General features: G+C 35.9%; 1 protein-coding gene across 14 annotated transcripts in view; it reads right to left on the bottom strand.

The window, feature by feature from the left end:
- The window catches only part of ablim1a (actin binding LIM protein 1a), a 48,083-nt gene that overhangs the window by 17,400 nt on the left and 5,200 nt on the right, over nt 1–25,483 (bottom strand). For 6 of the 14 annotated variants that reach the window (XM_089116788.1, XM_089116792.1, XM_089116794.1 and 3 more), the window contains exons 1-6: nt 25,051–25,294; nt 7,068–7,202; nt 3,379–3,562; nt 3,144–3,256; nt 1,659–1,785; nt 1,476–1,569 (exon numbers count right to left, since the gene is read on the bottom strand). In XM_089116788.1, coding sequence (XP_088972914.1) covers nt 1,476–1,569; nt 1,659–1,785; nt 3,144–3,256; nt 3,379–3,562; nt 7,068–7,202; nt 25,051–25,279 — 882 coding nt within the window. In that variant the 5' untranslated portion in view covers nt 25,280–25,294. Of the gene's footprint in view, nt 1–1,475; nt 1,570–1,658; nt 1,786–3,143; nt 3,257–3,378; nt 3,563–7,067; nt 7,203–12,909; nt 13,133–25,050; nt 25,295–25,483 lie in introns of those variants that run through there. The other 8 variants (XM_089116790.1, XM_089116791.1, XM_089116798.1 and 5 more) reach the window with 3 other exon arrangements.

The following is a 25,483-nucleotide window of genomic DNA, read 5'->3' as shown; positions in this document are numbered from 1 at the left end:
CCGCTTAGCGTTCAAATTGGCCCTAAAAGCACACAAGGCTAAATGCGCATGTTGTATGTGCGTAACTGACATTTGATGGTATTTTGACCAGCTGAGAACTCATGAAGAGCTTCTAAAGCGTGTAAATGAGTCAAAACAGCACCCATTTGTATGGCACGCACCAAGGTTCAGCATTCACAAATGAATCGTACTAAAAGAGCAACTGCACCAGCAAATCTTCCAAGTGTGAACACACAATCTCATTAGAGTATAGTAGAGTATCCGTAGACTGAATATCTGCTAACTCTTTATTCTGATGCTCCCCAATAGACATTCCACTGACTATAAGTAACTCATTAACACTAATCTAACCCATAACAGCCTAATAATAATCAAACCATTCTCTATTGAGAGTTATTTGACATGTAAGGTGCCACGTTACTTCTAGTCAACTATAAAAGTCTAAAAGGCGAACATCAAAATAAAGTGTAAGCACTCATAAGGTTTGTGCTGATCAGGGTGATGACTGTATGAAACAACTGAATACAACAAACAAAGCCATTCTAGTACTGTGTTGGTTTGCCTGTTTGATGAACGCAATATTCTTTCTTTCCTGTGTTGACATCTTTCCTGTTCAAACAGGAAGTTGGACATATTCTGAGGACGTTGTTTGCTTAAGATTTTACTGTTGAAGCATTAAATCGGTGGTTGGAGATTATAATCAACTGGACATTCTCATTCTAGAGGACATGTTATTAAAGAAAAATTATATATGTCACTACAAAGAATATGTGGCATTAATATTTTTGGTGTATTTTCTTGGAATAGAAAGACTGTTAGTTTTAAATGGGAATATATGTAAATTTTGTTATAAATCACCTCAAAGCCAGTGTTATTTAAGTATTATTTATATACTATTATAGTATACTGTATTTAATATTTTGAATCAGCTTTTATAATTTCAGTTTTCATTTGAATTTTAGTAATTTTGTTATGTGAGTAGTTTTTATTGATTTTACATATATTTTTTTTTATTATTTTTACCCCAGATAGTTTTAGTAATTTTAATACTTTAACTTTATCACTTCAAGGTAAAATTTCTAATTTTCTTTTAAGTTTTGTTTCAGATTTATTACAACATTTTTTGTTAACGATAACAACATTGCTCAAATTATTTCAAAGGGTCAGTTTGTTACTAGTCCAGAACTTCAAAACTGAGTGTGTGTGTGTGTGTGTGTGTGTGTGTGTCATTCGGGTGTCCCTATGTTGTGAGGACATGGATACTTCAAGGATAGTAAGTATAGTATTTGGAAATATTTGATCTTGTGGGGAAATTATTTGGTCCCCTAGAGGAAAACAACTTACAGTATGCATCATACATAATGATGTTTTTTGAAAATATAAAAATGCAGAAAGTTTTCTGCGACGGGTAGGTTTAGGGGTAGGTGTGGAACATGGAACACAAACATGGAAACCCAACGTGTGTGTGTGCGTACCTCCAGGACTTTCCCTGTGATGAACTGCTGACATGCCTCACATTGAACTCCAAACTGAACCTGGTAATCTTGCTCACAGTAGGGGGCGCCGTCTCTGTGCACATATAGAGAACCAACCGATGCATGCAGTCGCTCCAACATTTTGGATGGATTGGATGGATTTTGTGTACGAATGTGTCTTACTTGCTGATGTATTCTCCAGTCAATACTTTTGCACAGGCCTTACATTTAAAACAGCCCAAATGCCACTGATTCTCGAGAGCCAACAGAGCCTGACCATTCTTAATATCTCTGCCACAGCCTGCACAACCTGAAACACAGACGCAAGAAAAACTGATTTACCAAAAAAAAACAAAAAAAAAACACTGTATATATATATATATATATATATATATATATATATATATATATATATATTATATATTGTTTTTGTGCCAAAATATTTTTATACTAACTTGATGCTCACTGTCTTGATCACCATTGTTGTGAATCAGCATTTTCTTAACACACATTTATATGTCTGCTATTGTTTTCTTCTTCACATTTTACTTTATAAATAAAATATGACATTTGGCTTTAGTAGCCAAGCTTACAGTATAGACTTAAGAGAAAATAATAGTTAATTATTTATTATAGTAGGTGGATCCTGGCCAACACTCAGAATTAGGGAACAAGGATAGATGGAGAGTCTGAATAATTTACTGTTTCACGTGTAAATTCATGCCAGTGAATTTCACTTTCGTTCCCATTAAAGTTCTAAGCTACTGGCGTGTGGATGCAACGTCTCCATGTGGAAGTTTGCACTCTTCCTAAAGTTTATTTACACTGATGGTATTTTTATTTCTTTCTTAAGTTTAAATATTTGACCATCAAGGAAGTTGTGATTTAAATAAGCTGCATTATAAAGTTTATGTAAGTTACATAATTAGAATTTAGATTTCCCCATTATTCTCTATGGTGATTTACAGATTTTTACTTAATTGTAGCAGAATGTTGGAATAAATAATTTTTTAAAAAATGCAAAAATTAAAGTTAACGTAACAAATACTACCAATAATATATAAATCCTCCTGTCACTAGGTTATTTCCACTATCTCCGCCTAGTGACGTCTGATTGGATAAAAATAAATAAAAAAGTGTCTAATACATTTAACAATAAAGTGTTTATCGGTTAGGGGTAAGGTGTAGGGAAGGCGCCATCCATTTAATAATTAAAAAAAAAACATAATAATTTACACAATGCTATTATATTAATACATACTGTTTAATTTACAACAACAATGAGGTGCAAATCTCCCACTATTTATACTTATTGCAAAGAAAAAAGGCCTACTGCTATTTTTACATAGTGTAAATATAATCTATCTCTACAGTATTTTCATTTCTATTGTCTATTGCTAATTAAACTTAGTGTAAATAACATCTATCGCAAAGAAAATGCTGCTGTTTTCACTTAATCTAGTTACACTTACTTTAAATAACATCTATCGCTATTGGCACACTGTACAGCTGCTGTGTAAATAATTTAACTTCAAATGTGTTTAGGTGTCATGATTTTTTTTTTTTTGTAACATTAGATTTTGGGTTGAAAAATGTCCCTGGCATGTTCATGATTGGTTTTGTGACATTATCTCGTATGGATGCTGTAGCTTCAGGTCCTGCACTCACTGCTGGGTCCGGCGACATCTTTGGTGTGTCCTGGAGACATGGGCTCTGCACAGTACTGACACAGACAGTCCTTGCCATTGAATGTCACTCTGTCTCCTGCAGGAAATGGTCTCCTGTAGGCCATGACATATGCGACCCCTGTTAAAACTCCTGCCAGTGTTGGGCTTACCATAAACCACAATGTCAGTGACTGTATAATGTCTAGTGTGTGAGTGGGTTTTTCCTCGGCTCTTACTTGCAGATTGTGCACACAAAGCATGCTGGGTGGTAGGTCTTTCCGAGCGCGGTCACCACCTCCCCCTCCACAAACTCTCCACAGATGTTACAGCGGGTGCCGTGGATGCGCTGGTAGTCCAGAGTGCACATATACTCTCCATTCTTCATGAAGAATCCTCCCTGAGCCAGATCGCAGCCACATACTACAGAAAAACACACACAACCTTGTTTAGATGATGAAGTCAAATTATTATGGTGTATAATATATGATGTACAGGACTGAGATGGAATGGCAGTGTGTGTGTGTGTGTGTCTATTCAATTTAAAATAAAAGCTGTTCAATCAAACTTTCTATTTATTAAAGAATACTGAAAAAACAAGTGTTTTCAACACTAAAAATAATAACACATTTTTCTTGAGCAGCAAATCAGCAATTAGAATGATTTCTGAAGGATCATGTGACACTGGAGTAATGATGCGGAATATTCATGTCATCACAAGATATAGACATATATACTGTAAAAAACATTTTCATGATTTGTAATCACAACATTTTTTCTTTTTGTCAAATCAACTTAGATAATTTATGTAGTTCAGATATTTTGAGTTTCTAGTGATTAAATTAATCTCCTTCATTGTATTCACTCAATTTTTCTATTTCAATGAACTTAAAATTTTAAGACAACCAGGTGACTTATTTTTTTAAGTTAAACCAACAATATCAACAATATTTTTTTTACAATATATGTATATATATACTGGAACAATAGTTGGTGAGTGACTTTTTTAGGTTGAACCTTGCTTTTTTCATGAGTTATAATGGCCTCTTTGTGATATATTTCTCTTCTTGTAACATGATAATGCAGCATAATTGGCGCACTAATAGAAGTATAAAAATAAACCTTAGTGGAGGACAATGCCCAAACCATGATCTTGAGAAAACACAATAGTCAGAAACCTTGAAATGTCTAATCTAAACCAACAGGCTCTCTGAAACACATTTAGAGCTCATTGTGTTTCATTTTAAGCTCTTAAGAGCTCCTTCAGACACTTTCTGTTTTGGAGTCTTATTGTCCAAACCATCTTTCAGGGCTTTCCGCACCCCATTCTGGGTTCCCGCATGGGTGAACCGAGGCCGTGACTAATGCAGGATGTGTGATTTACTGAGAGAATAAACAAGTGGAAGTATAATAGATGTGTATAATGTGTGTGTAGTGCACAGTAAAGCTCCACAGTGCTGTTTCGTGTCTTAGGCCATCAATGTGTACTTACATTTACAAGTCATTGAATCATGTTTAATTTGGACTTCTCTGTGCAAGCTCTTTGAGGTGGTGACCATAGACCTCCATTATATGACTGATAGACATGAACGGTTTGACCTAAAAATATCAAAATTAAAAATACTGCGGAAGCAAAGACACCTACATCTTGGAGGTAAGCTAAAACATATCAAAAATTAATTTCAAAGTGAACTATCCCTTTAAAAAAAAAGAAAAATCATCCCAATATCCTTAAACTAACCTGGAGCTCAACAACACAACCAATATCAATCTATGGGGAATAAACAATATGGCCGCGTCTCCTTTGAAAATGTGGAAATCAGCGCTGAAACATTTGATCTGGTGAATAAATGAATATATAATGGACTTGGCAACTGCATCCTTTGACACATTTCTGACAATCTGACTTTCATCTCTGGACGACCCAGACACAAAAGAATTCATTAACTCTCATTCAAAGTCTATTTTTAGCATTAAAATTACATGTCTTTAAGTAGACCTATAAGAACAATTATGTAGAAATTAGCTAAATATAAAATCCCAAAATAGATATGCAATTTGAAAACTTTTAATGCATTAACTTAACTTTCTGTGATTTTATTTATTTCCATTTCATCAGTTAAAAATGCCATAAAATGTACATTTTATTTTTCAAAAAGCACGTTCTTAATGTTGCCTGATAAATAAATGAAGAGTAGAATGATCTAGTTGTCTGTATGCTGCTCTGGACTGATTAGATTAGATAAACTGATTATTATTACACAGATTTACAGTAAGAATGACATAATCCCTCAGGTTGGTGAACACAAAGTAGATGATTAGCTCTTAAACTGATTATCTGCCCTGATCGCTACAGGCCGTGTGGAAATTCAGTTCAAATATCTGTGAGGTTCGATCCAAAGACAAAGTCATCCGAAAAGAGTTTGATCTCTCATATTCATTATCCCCTTTCATATTTAAAATTCATAATCTGTAAAACCACTAGTCTAAAAGAGTATTTCTCATAGTCTCTGTCTGTGATGTATTAAGAAGTCAGTGAAGTCAGAGAGAATGACATGAACTCAGATATTAAATATTAAAACCATATTTGAGCTGTTTCTAATCTGTGCTCAACTGAAAACAATACACACACAGAAAAAAAAAATGCAAAAATAACTCAAGTAATGACATGGACATCTTGGATTTTTTAAAGTGAACTACTCCTTTAATAATTCCCATACTTCCATTTGTGTAATTTCATAGATTTGATGACTATTTTTCTGAACTGTGAATAGTAATTATAAAGACTAAGTATGTCCAAATCTTTGACTGAAGTGTATATAGGGACAAGGCTACTTCCATGAATGAATCCCCAAAATTGTCATGTGCTACATACTACATGTCACAGTCACTTCGCACAGCATCATAATGCTGATATCTCTAACTGAAGTGGTAAAGCAGGACAGAGAGAAAGTCTCTGGGTTAATTGGATCAGCTGAGCTCAGTCATGACAGGATTTACTTCGTACAGTACGACTCTATTATATCCAGGCCTGCATCAAGTGCTACTGACAAAACAGTCCACATAATCTTGAGTGTTTTACTAAAAGCTGATAGATTTGGTGGGCGTTTTAAACAATGGCACTGAAGTGGCATGGTCAATCTGGATATGTCGGTATAAGTTCAGCAGTGAGAGAATTAAAAAAGGCAGTCTGGGAGGGACACTGGGCTTCACCTAATGGTCTCAAAAGAAACTTTGAATGCAACAAATCTCTGAAAAAAAGGCTTATTAAAAAACCCATAGTCTATAACAGACTATAGCAAACCAAGTTCATAAAAAGTATTTATTATATATATTTTACATAATTATTTTTTAAGGTTAACATCTATGAATTAAGAGCATGACATACCCCATGGGCCATGACACTATAGAAATCGCTGTAAATTTCATGTTAATTACTGCCATTTCAATAGAGACCAACTATTGTTGCTGACCTCACCAGTCCCTATAGAGTTAATGCTATTTAGACTACACATAAGACTTAGATTCTGAAAAAGAACTTGCTAAATAGGTCAAGCTGGAACTCATCTATAACACCCTTAACAATTACTCGGTGATCCTGAATTCAGACTGGAGAGGTGAGTCATAGAAGACTCAAACAAGAGGTGATTTATAGGAAACATTCAGCAAACCAGAGCGGCAGCATCTCAGACAGAGAGGATTTGACTATGAATATGGAACCAAAAGCTCGAAACCTGTCAAACACGTCAATCTCACAAAAAAAACAAAAACATTTTGTATCATTGAGATTTTCTGCATTGTGACATTATTTTCATGACAGTTAAGCCCATTTCGCCCATATAGCGTATACTATATGTATCATATGTATGCATGAACTGAATGTCTTGTATGTAACAGATGCATAAGTGACACTGATTCTCTGACTCACCTTTGCACGTGAAGCACTTGATGTGGAAGTGTTTGGCCTGCACTCGTAACACCTCTCCCTTGCACACTTCTCCACATTTAGCACAGCGTATCAGAGGCTTCTCCTTCTGGTGGTGAGATTCCTGTGTATGGGCCACTGCATAGAAAAAAAAAAAACAACTTCAATGTCTGTAACAGTACCTACAGGGTGTCAGTCCAAGTATAAGTAGAATATAAGATGCATATAGAGCTACTGCATGCAAAATGCATTTAATTCTACTATTCTGTTCAGTAACACAGTCCATTTTTCATTACAAAATCAAGATTAAGTACACTACCTTTCACAATTATGGGTTTGGTAAATATTCCATTCATCAAGAATGCATTAAATTGATCAAAGGTGACCGTAAAGACAAAAATATTCTATTTTAAAATAATACTGAGATTTCTATTCATCAAAATATCCTGAAAAAAAGTATCACAGTTTCCACAAAAATATGAGGCAGCATTACTGTTTTCAACATTGATAATGATCAGAAATGTTTTTTGGCCAGCAAATCATCATTATTAGAATGATTTCTGAAAGATCATGTGACACTGAAGACTGGAATAATGACGAAGAATTTAAGTATATATATTCAAATAGAAAAGTAATTTTAAATTGTAATAATATTTCACTACTATAGTATATATACTATATTTTTGATGAAACGAATGCAACCTTGGTGAGCAAAAGTAGGCTTCTTTCAAAAACATGAATAAATCTTACTGACCCCAAACTTTTGAACGGTAATGTACATCAAAAAACAACGATCACTGCACTTTAATGTCATCATGAAATGGCACATAAAATAGGATATTCAGTAAATCAAATTGCAATCAGTGCCAAAATGTGAAAGTCAGACTGTATAGATGCACGTCTCTAGTTCCTTTAGTATTCGTACAGCACATCATGTACCTTAAAATATCCCTTATAAAAACATCACCACCTCACCTCAGATGTCCTCTAACCTGATTATCAATTCTGCACTGAGCAATACGGCACGGACGAGCATTTCTCATTCCTTTCAAGCTTTTACTATTATTGATCTGCATTTGTTTTCCATTAATTTTACATTCGTTTTGAGCTTCACTTTATCCAAAACATCCTCTACAATTGTGAGTGTTTGTAAAATGTGACAGCGGTAGCTTTCATTATTTACTCACCCTCATGACATTTTAAATGAACTTAAACTGCCATCCATCCATCCATCCATCCATCCGACCCTGGACCACAAAACTAGTTATAAGGCGCACAGGTATATTCATGGCAATAGCCAACAATACATCGTATGGGTCAAAATTATCAATTTTTATTTTATGCCAAAAATCATTAGGATATTAGGTAAAGATCATGTTCCATGAAGATATTTTGTACATTTCCATCCGTAAAATATATCAAAGTTATTTTTCTGAGTGGATGCAGCAACATTGAGGACTTCATTTGGACAACTTTAATGGCGATTTTCTCAATTTACTCTTTTTTTTTTTTTTTTTGCACCCTCAGATTCCAGATTTTACTGTATATATGGATTGATATACAATATATATATATATATATATATATACAGTACATACACATTTATATCCACAAAACAGAATGTGAGCCAAGTAGTATGTCTGAATACAGTATTCATAAAACAGGCGAAAAGTCCCTGGAAATAATGATTTAATTTACTCAGAATTTGGATGATCTGTTCCTTTAAAGTCACGATGAAACAAAAGCAGTTTTTTCTTTTGTATTGTGACAGATCTGAATATCTGAATAAACAGGGTTTACAGTAAACGTCATCAGTAAACGTCATCAGAAAGAATTATTTTGTCATGTCAAATGACATACTGATGAAAAATTACCAGGTAAAAACCATGACGGATGGATGAATTGTTCACAAAAAAGATCAATAACATGCATTTCGAAAACAGATGTGAATTTTCATTTCATACTGAACAAGACTTTTGTTTTGCCAGCAGTACTGCAGCTGCAAATGAAGAATGTCATATCATATACACTAAAGCAGTGCACGCAAAAAACCTTCTCAAAATCAAGAATCAAGGAAGCATCTCTTAAAATTCCAACCCATCATTCCCTCTCTCCACGGTGTCTACACTAATCCAGAAGGAGCAGCTCATTCTGTCTCGAAGTGTTGAAGATCAGACACAGACAGTCCCTGCGCTATTGAATCAGCATCACAGGGAAGGGCTGTGTGTGTGTGTGTGTGCGTGCATGTTGGATTGTACGAGTCTCAAGGGATGTTCATTTCGCAGACGCAGACTTTTTTCATACATATTTATGCATCCCCTGCCCCCTTTCCAAACCCTCATCACCCTCACGTCCCAGGCTAAACAAAGCACTGGGAAGAGGGATCAGAGCCATATCTCCCACTGCCAGAGGTGAAGCGTCATTACCCATTATAAATATATTCAGCATATCAGTGAAAGTACATTTAAAAACATTAAAAATTGGAAGAAGTAAAGTGAAATGAAGCTGTCTTAAATGTTTCCTCGCTTTTATATGATTACAACAAGATTTGACAGAGAAACATGACTTAATATATGGATAGTTCACCCAAAGATGAAATTTGTGTCATGATTTACTCACCCTCAAGTTGTTCCAAAGCTGTAAGACTTTCTTTCTTTGGCTGAACACAAAATATATCTTGAAGAATATGGGTAACCAAACAGTTGATGAGCCCCATTGACTTCAATATTGGGGAAACAAATACAATGGAAGTCAATGGCTACAATCAACTGTCTGGTTGCCATCATTCTTCCAAATATTTTGTTTTGTGTTAGGCAGAAGAAAGACATTCATAACAGTTTTGGAGCAACTTGAGGGTGAGTGAATCATGACACAATTTTCATCTTTGACTTTAAGTGAACTATCCCTATATGAGGTCTTGTTTGTGAAAAAATGTATCAAAATTAAGTGAGTTCTTGCTTCAAACTAGAAAACAAAAAAACAAAAACGTAATTCAAAGAGAAATTATTTTTCTTAATCCACTGACAGATATATTTGTATTTTCTTGTTTTAAGCATAAACTCACTTCTTTTGATATTTTTATTTTTTTTTCAGAAAACAACCTCATATAGGGATATTTCACTCAAAGATGAACATTTTGCCATCATTTATTTACCAAAACCAAAAGTTGTTCCAAAACTGTATGATATGAAACCACAACCATCCAATCAATCCAACAAAATCAAACCCCGGCCATCATTTTTCTTATTCAAGAAGCTGTTTCATCACAATAGGGAAGAAATACTAACACAACTTCCATTTCATGCCAAATTGAAGAATGTTTAGATATTTGTAATGGAAAACTAGACAAAAATACTTTTGCAGTGTAGTATAGGGCATTACTAGGTCTCTACCATGTAAATCTCTACAATATAGTCTCCAGATATTGACCAGGTCCTTATGGAAGCCTGTAAAAAATACATTATATAACAGTTCTCACAGTCTACAAGCCATATTAATCACTCAACTAATGCAACAAATGAAGAAAAACTGTACTGAGGGATGTTACATGCACAGAAAAAGAGAATGAGAGTCGTAAGAAAGTGGGAGAGTAGATGATAGCTACCGTATTTCAAACTCTTTGTGGAGCTTTATAAAACACTTCCTCCAGGCATTTGCTGATTAAGCTCTGAAGTGGCAAAACAAGATTAAGTGGGCCGGTCAGAACAGTTAACCTCCAGCTCTGAGAGCCCAGCATTACTCATATTACTTCAGCTTGATGGACTCGCTCTCTACTGTCTATAGACAGCTGCCTTGACCGGGAAGCATGATTGCTGTATGCATTTCAATACGAGTTTTGCATTGCCATACTGCTAAGCTAACGGCACAACACTCTAATGAGCAAACAAAGATATATGGTAAAATAGATTGAAGTATTTTTACCAATACTTAGAAAATTTGCATGGATTCATCAATAATTTCTCAATTGCATTATATGATTGGCTTCTCTATAACCACCTTTGGACAAGAAATACATTAAATATAACATGTTTTTTTGGACATTATGGTAATTAAAGTTCTTTTAAAGAACTTAAATTCCAAACTGCACTAATAATAACAACAACACAGAGAGTATCATGTTTTTGAAAAGTCTTCTACTCACCGAGGCTGCATTTATTTGATCAAAAATACAGTAAAAAAAAAAAAAAAAACGTTAAAATAACCGTTTTCTATTTGAATACATTTTAAAATGTAATTTACACCTGTGATGTCAAAGGTGAATTTTCCGCATCATTACTCCAGTCACATGATCCTTCAGAAATCATTCTAATATGCTGATTTCGACTTTTTGTAAGAGCATTTCAAAAGTATCCTTAACAAAACAAAACAACAGTAACAAATGAGCTGCTATTTTAATATACAAGTATATATATATTCTTAACAAGTTGTTGTTTTTTTACTTTTTTATTTTATTTTATTAATCTAGAAATGTTTCTTTATTATGCCTGAGACATTATTTGTATGTTTTTATCTGTTTTGTACTGTATGTTGCGGTGAGCCGAAGAAAAATTTCCACCCCGGTGGACAATAAAGATTTATTCTATTCTATTCTATTCTATTCTATTCTATTCTATTCTATTCTATTCTATTCTATTCTATTCTATTCTATTCTATTTACTTTGCCGGCATGTTTTCATGGAACATCTCAACACTTTATTTCTGTGGTCTACTAACTATAAGTTACTTTGCAACAACATGTCCACTAGCAGTCATTAGAGTATTAGTAAACTATCTGCTTAACACTAACACTTTATTGTGTTGATCCCCAACAGACATTCTACTGCCTATAAGTAACTTCGCAACTACATGACAGAATTATTCTACTAACCTTCAACCCTAAACTAACAGTCTAATGACAGTCCACTAATACTCTAATGAGAGATTCTACTTATAGTTAGTAGAATGTCAAAAGAGGACCATCGGAATAAAGTAACCCAATAGTATCATAATATTGCATACTCTCAAATTACTGTAAAACAATACTGAAAGTCTATAAGGATATACATCTATAATCTTAAAATACTTAATGGGGCTCAATTGCATCAATGTTTGTGCTAACAAAGATGAATTTTACACTTGCAGTCTTTCCACTGTAGTATTGGAAAAAGCCCTGGACTCATGTCCCATTCTTGATTTATAAATGACCAGAAAGTGTGCGTCTCTGCAGATGAACTGCAGCAGGGATGAGACGTCTCTAAACCGAAAGAGGCCACTGCAGGCGAGACACAACAATGGACTCTACCTTCCTGTCAGCGTTGCTATGGCGACGGCTGCGGGCTTCGCGTGTGTACCTCACGGTTCTGCATCCCATTTAAAACTGCAGCCGAAACAACGGCAATGACAGGAGACATGCCGCTAACTCAATCCCACAATGAAATCACCGACAGCTCTGATCCACTAACCTGTGGACCCGAGAGGTACGACTGCAGCACAAAGGACGCTTTCTATTATTTAACAGTTCCTGTGATTCAAATAGCTCAAACACAATGGCTAAATTCAAACAACCTGGACATAAACTAAGATTATCAACCTATGTTTAACAAATGAACCACAAAACACCATGTCAAATAAAGAAGTGAGATCCAACCAGCATCTCTGCAGATAATAGGACTGATAGCGGTGAAAGAACAGAATGTAATGGACAAATTCACACTTATTATAAACCTCTCGAACGGCATAAAAGCGACTGGTTTCTGAGATTATAATGGACTATTTACTCTTAAAAGTGTGCAACGTGACTACACTAAGATATAAAGATGGTCAGTAACTCTCACTAACACACACACACACACACACACATAATTACCTTTCTTCTTGACCATGACCATCAGTGATAAGTGGATGTGATTCAATAACCTGCCCTGGTGGGGTCGTATCCAGAGAGATTCAACGCCGCATTCAAAAAGCTAAGCAAAAATCCAGTTAACTAACACAGATGAACAGGAGGAGAGTAGGAGAAAGCTTAAATGTCTCCTAAAACAACAGAGGCAGCCCGGCGTGTGCCTGCTCCCCTGTACCCCTCTGTTCTCTTCTCCTTCTGCCCCCACCCCTCGTCCCATCCCCCTTTTCTGTCTCATTAATCCGAGGACTCGCCCATCTTCCTCTGCAGTCTGGCTCTGCCAAGCAGAATTTATTTTTTGTAGCTGCCAATTTGGCTTGATTAAGCAAGAACAAGCGTTCAGAAGGTTCATATCAAACGGGTAAAACAATGTTGTACGGGTGATGAGGTTCATATGTATTAAAATATAAAAAATAAAAATAAATAAATGTTCAAATAAATAGTAACATCGAATAAAAATATTACTAAAGTGTGTAATTTCTTTGCCATTAACATCAGTAAATGGAATTAAATGATTTTTCCCAAACACACACTGCCAGCTATTGGTTGAACAAAGTCAGAATTGCGTGATATAAAGTCAAAAAAGCAGGTTATAAAGTCAGAATTAAAGTCAGAATTGCGTGATATAGTCAGAATTGATTGATATAAAGCCGCAATTGCAGGTTATAAAGTCAGAATATCATTATATAAAGTCAGAATTGCGTGATATAAAGTCAGAATTGTGAGATATAAAGTAAGAAATGCATTATATAAAATCAGAATTGCGAGATATAAAGTCAGAATTGGGTGATATAAAGTAAGAATTGTGAGATATAAAGTCAGAATTGCATTATATAAAATCAGAATTGCGTGATATAAAGTCAGAATTGATTGATATAAAGTCACAATTGCAAGTTATAAAGTCAGAATTAAAGTCAGAATTTCATGATGTAGTCTGAATTGATTGATATAAAGCCGCAATTGCAGGTTATAAAGTCAGAATATCATTATATAAAGTCAGAATTGGGTGATATAAAGTCAGAATTGTGAGATATAAAGTAAGAATTGCATGATATAAAGTCAGAATTTCATTATATAAAATCAGAATTGCGAGATATAAAGTCAGAATTGCATGATATAAAGTCAGAATTGCATGATATAAAGTCAGAATTGTGAGATATAAAGTAAGAATTGCATGATATAAAGTCAGAATTGCATTATATAAAATCAGAATTGCGAGATATAAAGTCAGAATTGTGTGATATAAAGTCAGAATTGATTGATATAAAGTCACAATTGCAAGTTATAAAGTCTGAATTAAAGTCAGAATTTCATGATGTAGTCTGAATTGATTGATATAAAGTCGCAATTGCAGGTTATAAAGTCAGAATTGCATGATATAAAGTCAGAATTGCATTATATAAAATCAGAATTGCGAGATATAAAGTCAGAATTGTGAGATATAAAGTAAGAATTGCATGATATAAAGGCAGAATTGCATTATATAAAATCAGAATTGATTGATATAAAGTCAGAATTGCAAATTATAAAGTCAAAATTAAAGTCAGAATTGCATGATATAGTCTGAATTGATTGATATAAAGTCGCAATTGCAGGTTATAAAGTCAGAATTGGGTGATATAAAATCAGAATTGCGAGATATAAAGTCAGAATTGAATGATATAAAGTCAGATTTGCATTATATAAAATCAGAATTGCGAGATATAAAGTCAGAGCTGGGAGATAAAAAAATCGCTGTTAGCATGTTGTAAAGTCAGAATTGCGAGATATAAAGACAATTGATTGATTTAAAGTTGCAATTGCAGGTTATAAAGTCAAAATTGCGTGATATAAAGTCAGAATTGATTGATATAAAGTCGCAATTGCATGTTGTAAAGTCAGAATTGTGTGATATGAAGTCAGATCTGCGTGATATAAAGTCAGAATTGGGTGATATAAAGTCAAAATTGTGTGTTGTAAAGTCAGAATTGTGTGATATAAGTCAGAATTGTGTGATATAAAGGTGCAATTGGGTGTTATAAAGTCAGAATTGCGTGATATAAAGTCAGAATGGAAGCAGAAACAAGCTTCCATAAGTATGTAAGACATGTTGCACAAATAACATTTATCAGTTACCCTATAGCAGATCTATACAGGTGGAGCTGGGGAAGATGGAGGGTTTTAGATGAATTTTGAAATGGTGAATGGAAACCAGCCATTTAAATATTGAGCAGCAAGCTCATTGGCTGCAGATCTGATGTGAACTATCAGCTTGTGCCAAGAAGTTAACATTGTAAATATCATCAGTTTGTGCCAGCTAGAGATCATGACAGAACTAGGCATACTTCAAAACTCGTGTGCTCAGCCCATCCTGCTACTCATAAAATAACTAAACCAAGTCAGGATCTTTGCTGAGAAAGGTCAGCCGTGACGTGCCACCTTCACCTGACATATACTTAGATCACACAGGTTTGTCTGGGATCATGGCAGCGGACAGGATCTTGATCTTGATCTTGTTTAATCCACTATAAATATCCCTGTGATTAAGCTCTGACAATCCTATTACTAGACACAATAGTTGTCTGACTCCGAGTGACACCAAAGTCCTTTTAGGCGAGTCAAGCCACTCGGCCGCCATCATGGCAACGCCTCCGGGCAGCTATTTCGGACTAACAAGGCCAGGCTCCTATCTAAATGAATGGGCAGAGAGTCAGAACTGCACTTTCACTGGTCACCGGGACATAAAAACTGCATGTATAGAAACAGCAGTAAAAAATGACAGAGATCGCTGAAAAAGTTTGATGACTTTGCCCTAAAATAAGGTTTAAAACGCTTTTTTTCCCCCACAGGTTATACTTTTACTACGCATGCACAAGGGTTCTCTCGCTCTCTGCTTGCTTGCTCTAGATTCTGGGAGATTTGAACTAATTTGCGGGAGCCGCTATCAATCTGCGGGAGACTCACGGAACTTATGGAGACTTGGGATGCCTGATCTTTACACAAAATCTGCCGCCTTTTCAAAGAGTAACGTATTTTCCGCTGTTGCAAACCTCAACTGTGCACATGCGTCGGTGGAACCAGACGATGGGCTTAAATATTTCCCAGCTTGACTGTTAAAAGCAGACGATTGGCTGTTGTCCCAGAGAGAGGGGTGGGACATGTGCATACTACCGCCATCTTTAGTGTTACGGATTTTCCCTATACATTTGTATTAAGGATTGAGGAAGTGGCATGTCTCTAGTCTCTGGTGACACCCACTCTCAAAGAACTACATGACGAGGGCTTGGAGCCAGAGGGGCGTAAATGGCATTTTGGGCGAATATGAGTTCTTTATATCAAAATAAAGCTCTATCCAATGGTGCCAAAAATACCTGAGATCAAACTGTATTGAATAAAGCAACAAAAAGGCGTATCTGACGTATTTGACTTTTAGTTTTTTTGAAAATGTTTTAGAACATGTTCATTGTGTTAATATGCCATAGGGTGATATCAGCTAAATTGGGCCACTTTTTGGTAAATCGTTTGGGACAATAATACAATACCATATTTGCAGTATCCATGTGTTTTTATGATTAATTATGACTGTTTTTGATACATTTGTGTTGAAATTTTGTAATAAAATAAAATTATTTAGGCCCTACAGTTCTTGAAACATCAGAAGTGCCGAGTTTTTTTGCATGAGCCGTTTCAGGTAAAATGGGCCAGCTGTTCAGGTAAAATGGGCCAGTCAAATTGCAAAGGGAAATAGCAATTTATCATTAATTATATTTAAAAACAATTTCTTATACAGCCAAATTAAACAAACATAGTTCATATGTGCCATTTAAAAACAAAAATGTGTGTGTGTGTCTGTCTGTCTGTCTGTCTGTGTGTCTGTCAGTGTGTGCATGCGTGTCTGTGTCTGTCTGTGTGTCTGTCAGTGTGTGCATGCGTGTCTGTGTCTGTCTGTGTGTCTGTCTGAGTCTGTGTCTGTGTGTCTGAGTCTGTGTGTCTTTGTGTCTGAGTCTGTGTCTGAGTCTGTGTTTCTAAATCTGTGTCCGAGTCTCTGTGTGTCTGAATCTGTATGTCTGAATCTGTGTGTCTGAGTCTGTGTGTCTGAGTCTGTGTCTGTGTGTCTGAGTCCCTGTGTGTCTAAGTCTGTGTGTCTGAGTCTGAGTGTCTGAGTCTGAGTGTCTGAGTCTGTGTGTCTGAGTCTGTGTGTCTGAGTCCCTGTGTGTCTAAGTCTGTGTGTCTGAGTGTCTGAGTCTGTGTCTCTGAGTCTGTGTGTCTGTCTGAGTCAGTGTGTCTGAGTCTGAGTGTCTGAGTCTGTGTGTCTGAGTCTGTGTTCCTGTGTCTGAGTCAGTGTGTCTGAGTCTGTGTGTGTCTGAGTCTGTGTGTCTGTCTGTGTCTGAGTCTGTGTGTCTGTGTGTGTCTGAGTCTGTGTCTGTGTGTCTGAGTCCCTGTGTGTCTAAGTCTGTGCGTCTGAGTCTGAGTGTCTGAGTCTGAGTGTCTGAGTCTGTGTGTCTGAGTCTGTGTGTGTCTGAGTCTGTGTGTCTGTCTGTGTCTGAGTCTGTGTGTCTGTGTGTGTCTGAGTCTGTGTCTCTGTGTCTGTCTGAGTCTGTATGTCTGAGTCTGTGTGTCTGAGTTTGTGTCTGAGTCTCTGTCTAAGTCTGTGTGTCTGAGTCTCTGTGTCTGTGTGTCTGAGTCTCTGTGTCTGAGGCTGTGTGTCTAAGTCTGTGTGTCTGAGTCTGTGTGTGTGTGTGTCTGAGTCTGTGTGTGTCTGAGTCTGTGTGTCTGTCTGTGTCTGAGTCTGTGTCTCTGTGTCTGTCTGAGTCTGTATGTCTGAGTCTGTGTGTCTGAGTCTCTGTGTCTGAGTCTGTGTGTCTGAGTCTCTGTGTCTGAGTCTGTGTGTCTGAGTCTCTGTGTCTGAGGCTGTGTGTCTAAGTCTGTGTGTCTGAGTCTGTGTGTCTAAGTCCATGTGTCTGAGTCTGTGTCTGAGTCTCTGTGTCTGTCTGAGTCTGTGTGTCAGTCTGTGTGTCCGAGTCTGTATCTGTGTGTATGTGTGTCTGAGTCTGTGTCTATTTGTGTGTGTGTGTGTGTGTGTGTGTGTGTGTGTGTCAAAGGTGATGGCCCATTTTAGCTGAAACCATGTTGCCCATTTTACCTTAGTGGGTTAAGGTAAATTGGGCCGTCAAGAAAAACATCACTTTTACAAAAAATATGTTTATATACCAAACTAACAACATTATTTCTGATTAATGCCATCGAGACAGACAGTATGCATAGTTTTTTTATGAGCATGTTTGTTTTTTTATTGATGTATCATCCTTATAATAGTTCAGTGCAATTTGGTATGCCAGGCTACTTACCATGCAGCTTTCTGGTGTAGTCTCAATTTGAATTATTCCCCCGCCCACCATAGCAACCATAAACCAATCAAATCACCTGTTACTTGTCAAGCACAGTTATGACAACAGTTTGAAATCCTTTGCAGTCATTGGCTCTAAATTCCAGAGGAGCTGGGACCCCCAAACCTTAAATGGCCCATTTTACCTGATGGCCCATTTTACCTGATATCACCCTACATTTTTTTTAGGGCTGTCAGTTTAACGCGTTATTAACGGCGTTAACGCAAACCCATTTTAACGGCGTTATTTTTTTTATCGCGCGATCAACAGTCTTTTTGTCCTAGCAAACTTTGTAGTTTTTTCACATGCTTTTGCAACAGGACGCGGCATGCGTCCTGATCCATTTTGGTGTCTCGCGCTCGTCATCCACTCAAAGCCGGCTCACAAGCCGAAACGTGTCTTTGCGGCGTGCCTGTTGTTTTGTTTACGGTCTAGATCCGCTTGCGCTTTGGTCGATGAAGCAACAAAACGTCCTCGCGCGGCGCAAGCCATTGAAATGAATGGGTTTCAGAGCGCAGCGCGAGGACGTTTTGTGCCGCACACACTCGTTTTAGCTTGCGAGCCGGCCAAATAGTAACGTTACGTTTTGAGTGGATGACGAGCGCGAGACGCCGAAATGGAGGCCCAAAGATTCTGAATGGAAAGTTTACTTTTAAAAAGTTGCCAAATTGTCCCATTGACAAGACCAAGTGATCTGTGTGTTTTGTCGTTGTGGACTGAGCTATCATCATCGCAACACGTCCAATCTGAAACACCACTTGATGGTGGCCAAGCAAACACACACACACACAAACACACACACACACACACAGATGATGCGAATTCTCCACCCACTCGTCAATATCAGGACCTCGTCAGTATTTCTTTCACCCTTTTATTGATAGACAGTGTTACATTGTGTGAGAGATTATTTATATGTTAGTGTGAAATTGAGCACTATTCCAATGTTATTTTCAATAATAATAATAAAAAAAACTTTTGCACTAAACAAGCCAATCCACTTTTCCATGTTGATAAGAGCATTAAAATGAGAAAATAATGTAACAAAAAGAAATCAAAATACATTTAGAATAGATAAAAATGTGCGATTAATCGCGAGTTAACTATGACATTAATGCGATTAATCGCGATTAAATATTTTAATCGTTTGACAGCACTAATTTTTTTACTTAAATACTCATTCATGTAAGTATGCCTGTGGTTGCAATGTTTGCGGTTTAAGGTTAATATTGAAGCGTGGTCAAAATTTGGTTTTGTCATTCCTGTAAAGTTTGTTAAAAGCCACTTACGCCCTTCTGGCTTCAAGCCCTCGATGAGCAGAACGTCTTCTATACTATTCTGTGGACAAAAACACTCCACGAGTTCACTCTGTTCAAAAATAGCTGTAAATTCTCACAAAAACAAACAAATTGCAAGCAACATATAAATTCCAAATATTTCAGGATTGTGAAGTTTTACCAGTGACTGATTGTTTTAGGCAGATCTTAAATGACTTCATTTTGTTCATTCATAAATGCAGTTTTGAATGGGTTTATCAGAAACAGCTGACACCACAATAACAGAACAGCAAAAACTACTCAAACATAGCAATTTGATTCACAACCGTCTATACAAAAAAGAAGAAATGAGCTGAAATGTGTGTACTTTCTGATCACAATTTCTCCCAGTAAAATATTAGCATGTAAAAAATATTTCACAAGCTCAAAAACACAGGAGAATGCACATTTCTGCTTGTCAACATCTAGTTAAGTGAAACTGTAAACCCTAATCAAACCCTAACCAAAATAATTAATTGGTTTTAGTAGGGTGAACTTAAATTAAACAAACTAGTCCAATCAAATTAACTTTTATGAGTATTTTGAACTTTTTCTTCCGATCACATCTTAAAGGTATAGCGGAGGATTTTCTTTTTCCGGGTGGGTAGTCTATACTATTGGTCCACCTAAGTGTCAATCATTCTGGTGATATGTTTACGTAAGGCTATTTGCGATTATAAGGCGATTTGCAAAATAGTTTCCTCAGAACGTATTTCGTCTGATACAGGGTTGCAACATATCATGTCTTGAGTCCTCGGTCACTCAATCGATCAGTATAATAAGTAAATAAAACACGGAAGGGCATTTGACATGTTGTCTTTTTTATGAACGTTTTTGAGTTAGTTTATAATTTGCAACATAATTGTGTAAGGCGTAATAGACGTTCCCTGTCGGGAGCAAGAGTGTTGTGTTTGTCCATGTGCATTTTTTTTAAAAATTGGAGAGGGCGGGTCTTCTCTAAAATTCGGAAAGATCCTCCGCTATACCTTTAAGTATTTAAATTTATGAACTTTTTTCTCTGAATTTAAACAAACTTAAATTTAACTGAAACTTGGCTGGGATTTCTATTTCCCAGCATGCTTTGCCATGACACATGAAAGGGAGAGGAAATGCTTTCCCATGCATTGCGTTACCAATTAAACAAGTTAGCATTTACATGCAGCAATATTGCTCTGAAATTCGACTGCTTTACGTCAAGCGTTACAATAGTCATTATTTCGTTTTTCTTCGTTTCTGATGTCGCAATACATCATCCTTTCATGAAATCATGTAACATACTCTACCTTGTCTGTGGACATCTTTCATTCTAAAGCCGGTGCTGGATAAACCACGAGCGTGCGTGCGACGGTAAATTATTTACGACAGCGGTAATGGACAATTCCGTTTCCAACCAGTAGGGCGACAACCAAAGAGGAAAAGTTCCATGGTGTTGCTTTAACATTAATCTTGCACAAAAAAACACACACATAACCCACAAACTTTTTATTGAAGCATTTACTCTCCCTTTCGAGTGTCATGGCAAAGCATTCTGGGAAATAGAAAGCCCAGTTTCAGTTAAATTTAAGTTTGTTTAAATGAAAAGAAGCTGGTTAATATTTTTGTGGAAACATAGTATCAGAGTTAACCTGAGGATCATCACCCTGGGGTGGTGGCGTGACCTCACAACACATCCTGAATGGGCGATCTGTTGTTGAGGCATCTAAGGTTGAGCCTGGATCAGAGTTAAACTGAGGATCATCACCCTCATCGTGACCTCACAACACGTGCCAAAAAGCATCAATGAACACTTTTCCGTACGCAAAAACGTACCTTACCTAATCATTGACTGGATTAGTGCGGACACATTTCTAAAACCTAAATACTCTGGAGAACTAAATGTATGCGACTGGCGCTAATGTTTCACTCAACTGGTTAAGTTTTGCATTTGCAACGACATGGGCTTGACTCCCAGAGAACACGTCGTCAAGTTTGGGGGTAAAAGCATCTGCCAAATGTATTAATGTAATGAAAGTTGTATAGTTGTGTTAATAATCTCTGCTGTTTTTTTTTAAACATTTTTTTTTCATAACAGATGACTAAAACTAGTAGCCAGGGGGCTATTCTGAGGTCCTGCATCTAAATTGTTTCACATGCATCAAACTCTGTGCAATTTGTTTGAATCACTGTGCAATATCACTGCACTGTTAAATAATTACAACTTTGTTATATACATAAGAGCATTTTCATTGATTTGTCATGCCATTATCTTTCAAGAACACTGCTTCGCAATTACTGTCTGCCCTTCTCAGATGACCCTGTAAAAGCTCTTAGTTCTCCACAGTAATGTCCGGAAGTAAACTCTTCCAAGCGGATCTATATGGTTCATCATGGAATGCCAGGATGTGGGAAATGCAACTTAAAAAAAAAATAAATCAACAAATATGCAGTTAAACAGAACACAGACATCTCGAGGGTTGCTTTAGTTTTAAATTGATACAGTGTCCTAAAACATTAAAATAGATGTACATTTAGCTGTGCACCTGCTTGTGTCATTTTTACTATTGTCTACAACGACATAAACACAATTGTAACATCTAGTTTTGGGGTAGATATAAGATTTTTTTTAAGTTTTAATGAGGTCTCTTATGCTCACTAAGACTGCATCAAAAATACAATAAAAAGTTATGTGAAATATTATTACCATTTAAAAATGTCATTTATTCCTACGATCAAAGCTGAATTTTCAGCATCATTACTCCAGTTTTCAGTGTCACATGATCCTTCAGAAATCATTCTAATATGCTGATTTGCTCAAGAAACATTTCTTGTTGAAAACAGCTGTGCTGCTTAATATTTTTGCGGAAAATATACATTTTTATTAGGATTCTTTGATTAATAGAAAAACTCAATACAAACATTATAAATGTATTTACTGCCACTTTTGAGAAATTTAGTTAATCCTTGCTGAATATTTTTATTTTTGGTAACTACAATACACTCTCAGAAAAAAAAGGTACAAAAGCTGTCACTGAAGCTGTACCTTTTCAAAAGGTACACTTTTGTACCCAAAGGCTGCATATTGCTACCTTAGTGGTACATATTAGCACCTAAAATGGACATATTAGCTCCTGAAATGTGCACATTAACCCTTAAAATGTACATATTAGCACCTAAAATGTACATATTAACACCTAAAATGTACATATTAACACTTAAAATGTACATACTAGCACCTGAAATGTACATTAGGACCTAAAATGGACATATAAGCTCCTGAAATGTACATATTAATACGTAAAATGTACATATTACCACCTAAAATGTACATATTAGCAATTAAAAAGTACATATTAGCACCTAAAAATGTACTTATTAGCAATTAAAAAGTACATATTAGCACCTAAAAATGTACTTATTAGCACCTAAAATGTACATATTAACACCTAAAATGTACATTTTAGCACCTAAAATGGAAAAAGGTTACCTTTCGAAAAGGTACAGCCCCAGTGACAGCTCTTGTACCTTTTTTTTCCGAGAGTGTAAGGTTTCATCAGTTAACAACTTTAGTTAATCTGAACTAAGAATAAACAATACTTAGACAGCATTTATTAATATTAGTTAATGCTAATTTCAAAATTTTGAATGTATTTGTTACTATTAGTAATTTCACTGTGAACTAACATGAACTAACAATGAACGAAGTACTGTAAGAAATGTTTATTAGCTCATTTAGTTCATTTATAGTTAAATGAGACCTTATTGTAACGTTAAAACGTTTTTATTAAAAAACAAGACCACAAAATCTTACTGCCCCCCAACTTTTGAACGGCAATGCACATAAAAGCTTCTTCTTTCAAGCCAAATGAAGTTCCTTTCCCACAAAATTGTTGTAATCTGTGTGTATCTTTACCCAAACATGTTTACAAGCAAATCCCAAGATATCTGAAGATTCCTGATGGAGGAAATCTGACATGCTGGTCTAATACGAGTAAAGCCTTTTTGCAAGATTCAAGCATCCTTGTAGAAGTTTGGTTACATAAAACTCATTTTCGAAAAGCAGTAACCATCATTTTTTGACATTAGTGTACTGATTAATAAATTGCATAATGCTCATTTTCTCCACACACACACACACACACACACGAAAGTTTGATGCGTCAAAATGTTTCCTTGCACTTAGATAAGCACTACATCTTGATTAGCATAATTAATTGTTTCAATCCCATTAAAAGCAACTGATATGTAAAAGGATTCATGTTTTTGAAGCTGTTGGAATATTTATAAAAAATATTTTCTTTTTGAAATTATATGAATACTAATCAGATCATGTTGGCAACAAAGACACAGCATTACTAGGACCAGTGTTGGGTAAATTACACTAAAAAAGTAATTACATCTCAAAAAGTGTAATAAGATTACTGCTTAATCCCTTTTTAATAGTATTGAGTTATATATTACAAATTACAGTTGAACAATACAAGGATAGACACGAAACTGCTCTTTTAATTCTTTCAAATAAATAATATAAAATTGCATTATTCTTGAACTGACCAGTGTTTAAATGGGTGTTATATTAAAAACATACATTTTAATGTTAAATTCGGATGTTAACTCCACTATTGTTTTATATACGTTTATTTGTAGCACTTTATTCTACAGCACTTTTCCGCAAGTACTTACTATGTAGGATGCTTATTAGTGATAACAATAACCGGGTACTAACCTAAACCTAACCTTAAAGGGATACTTCACTTCTTTTTTTTTGGAAATGGACTCATTTTACAACTCAAACAGTTGAGTTTTACCGTTTTCGAATCCATTCAGCCGATTTTCTGATATTTAGAAGAATATCAGTAACCAGACAGTTTCTGGTCCCATTGACTTCCATAGAAGGAAAAATATATACTATGGAAGTCAATGGGACCAGAAACTGTCTAACTAATGATATTCTTCTAAATATCAGAAAATCGGCTGAATGGATTCAAAAACAGTAAAACCCAACTGTTTAACTCTGGGGGAGATGTAAAATGAACCTTTTTCCAAAAAAAAAAAAAAAAAAAAAAAAAAGAGTATCCCTTTAACCAATGTAGTTGCCTTATATTACCCAAGTACACTGTACACATACTGTAATATAAAGTGCAATCAATTGTTCTATAGTCTATACAGTATTTATCAGTACTAGTAGTAACTAATTAAATAACATAAAAATTAAGAGTACTTTACTTATTCAAGGGGAAAGTCACTAAATTACAGTAATTAAATTACTTTTTAAAACACAAGTTTCCTAAAAAAAAAATAACAACTGAACTTTACAATAACCATCGCTCAGTTGACCATGGGTCTAAATGTTAAAATACGGCCTCTTACAGTGTTATGCAATGAACAAGAGGTGTGCGATGCGATGCTGGGTTTAAAGCACAACATAAAGCGCAAGCCACTGTTCGTACCGGGCGTCAGGCTCTCGCTCAGGTAGTAGTCGTCAGGGTTGATGAACGGCAGCTGTTGCATCATGGACTGTTTGGGAATGAGGTACAGCACTTCTGCCACACGTCCATCCTCTATGATAGACATGCGTTTGACGGAGTTTGCGCGTTTGATCCGGGTGCGATCCACCTGCTGACTGCGTCCCGAGCCGCACAGTTTCCCCAGGCTGTTCAAAGTGGGAAGGGAAGGCATGGCTGTGGTGCGCAATAAGTCCTTAAAAACACACCAACTTGGCCAAAAATGCTTTAGGAATTAGTCTTCTCCACAACTGACTCAATATCCAGATACAAATGATGACCGGTGAGCTCCCAAAAAGCCCTCTGACCAGAGAACTCCAACCAAAACACTCCGATCTTCAGATGAACAAATCTTCAATTAAATGCATACTCGTCACAA

The sequence above is a fragment of the Pimephales promelas genome, chromosome 11 (assembly GCF_988280905.1).
Source record: "Pimephales promelas chromosome 11, fPimPro1.hap1.1, whole genome shotgun sequence".
Taxonomy (NCBI): Eukaryota; Metazoa; Chordata; class Actinopteri; order Cypriniformes; family Leuciscidae; genus Pimephales; species Pimephales promelas.
The sequence above is the reverse complement of the archived record's forward strand: the minus strand, read 5'-3'. Positions and strand labels throughout refer to the sequence as shown.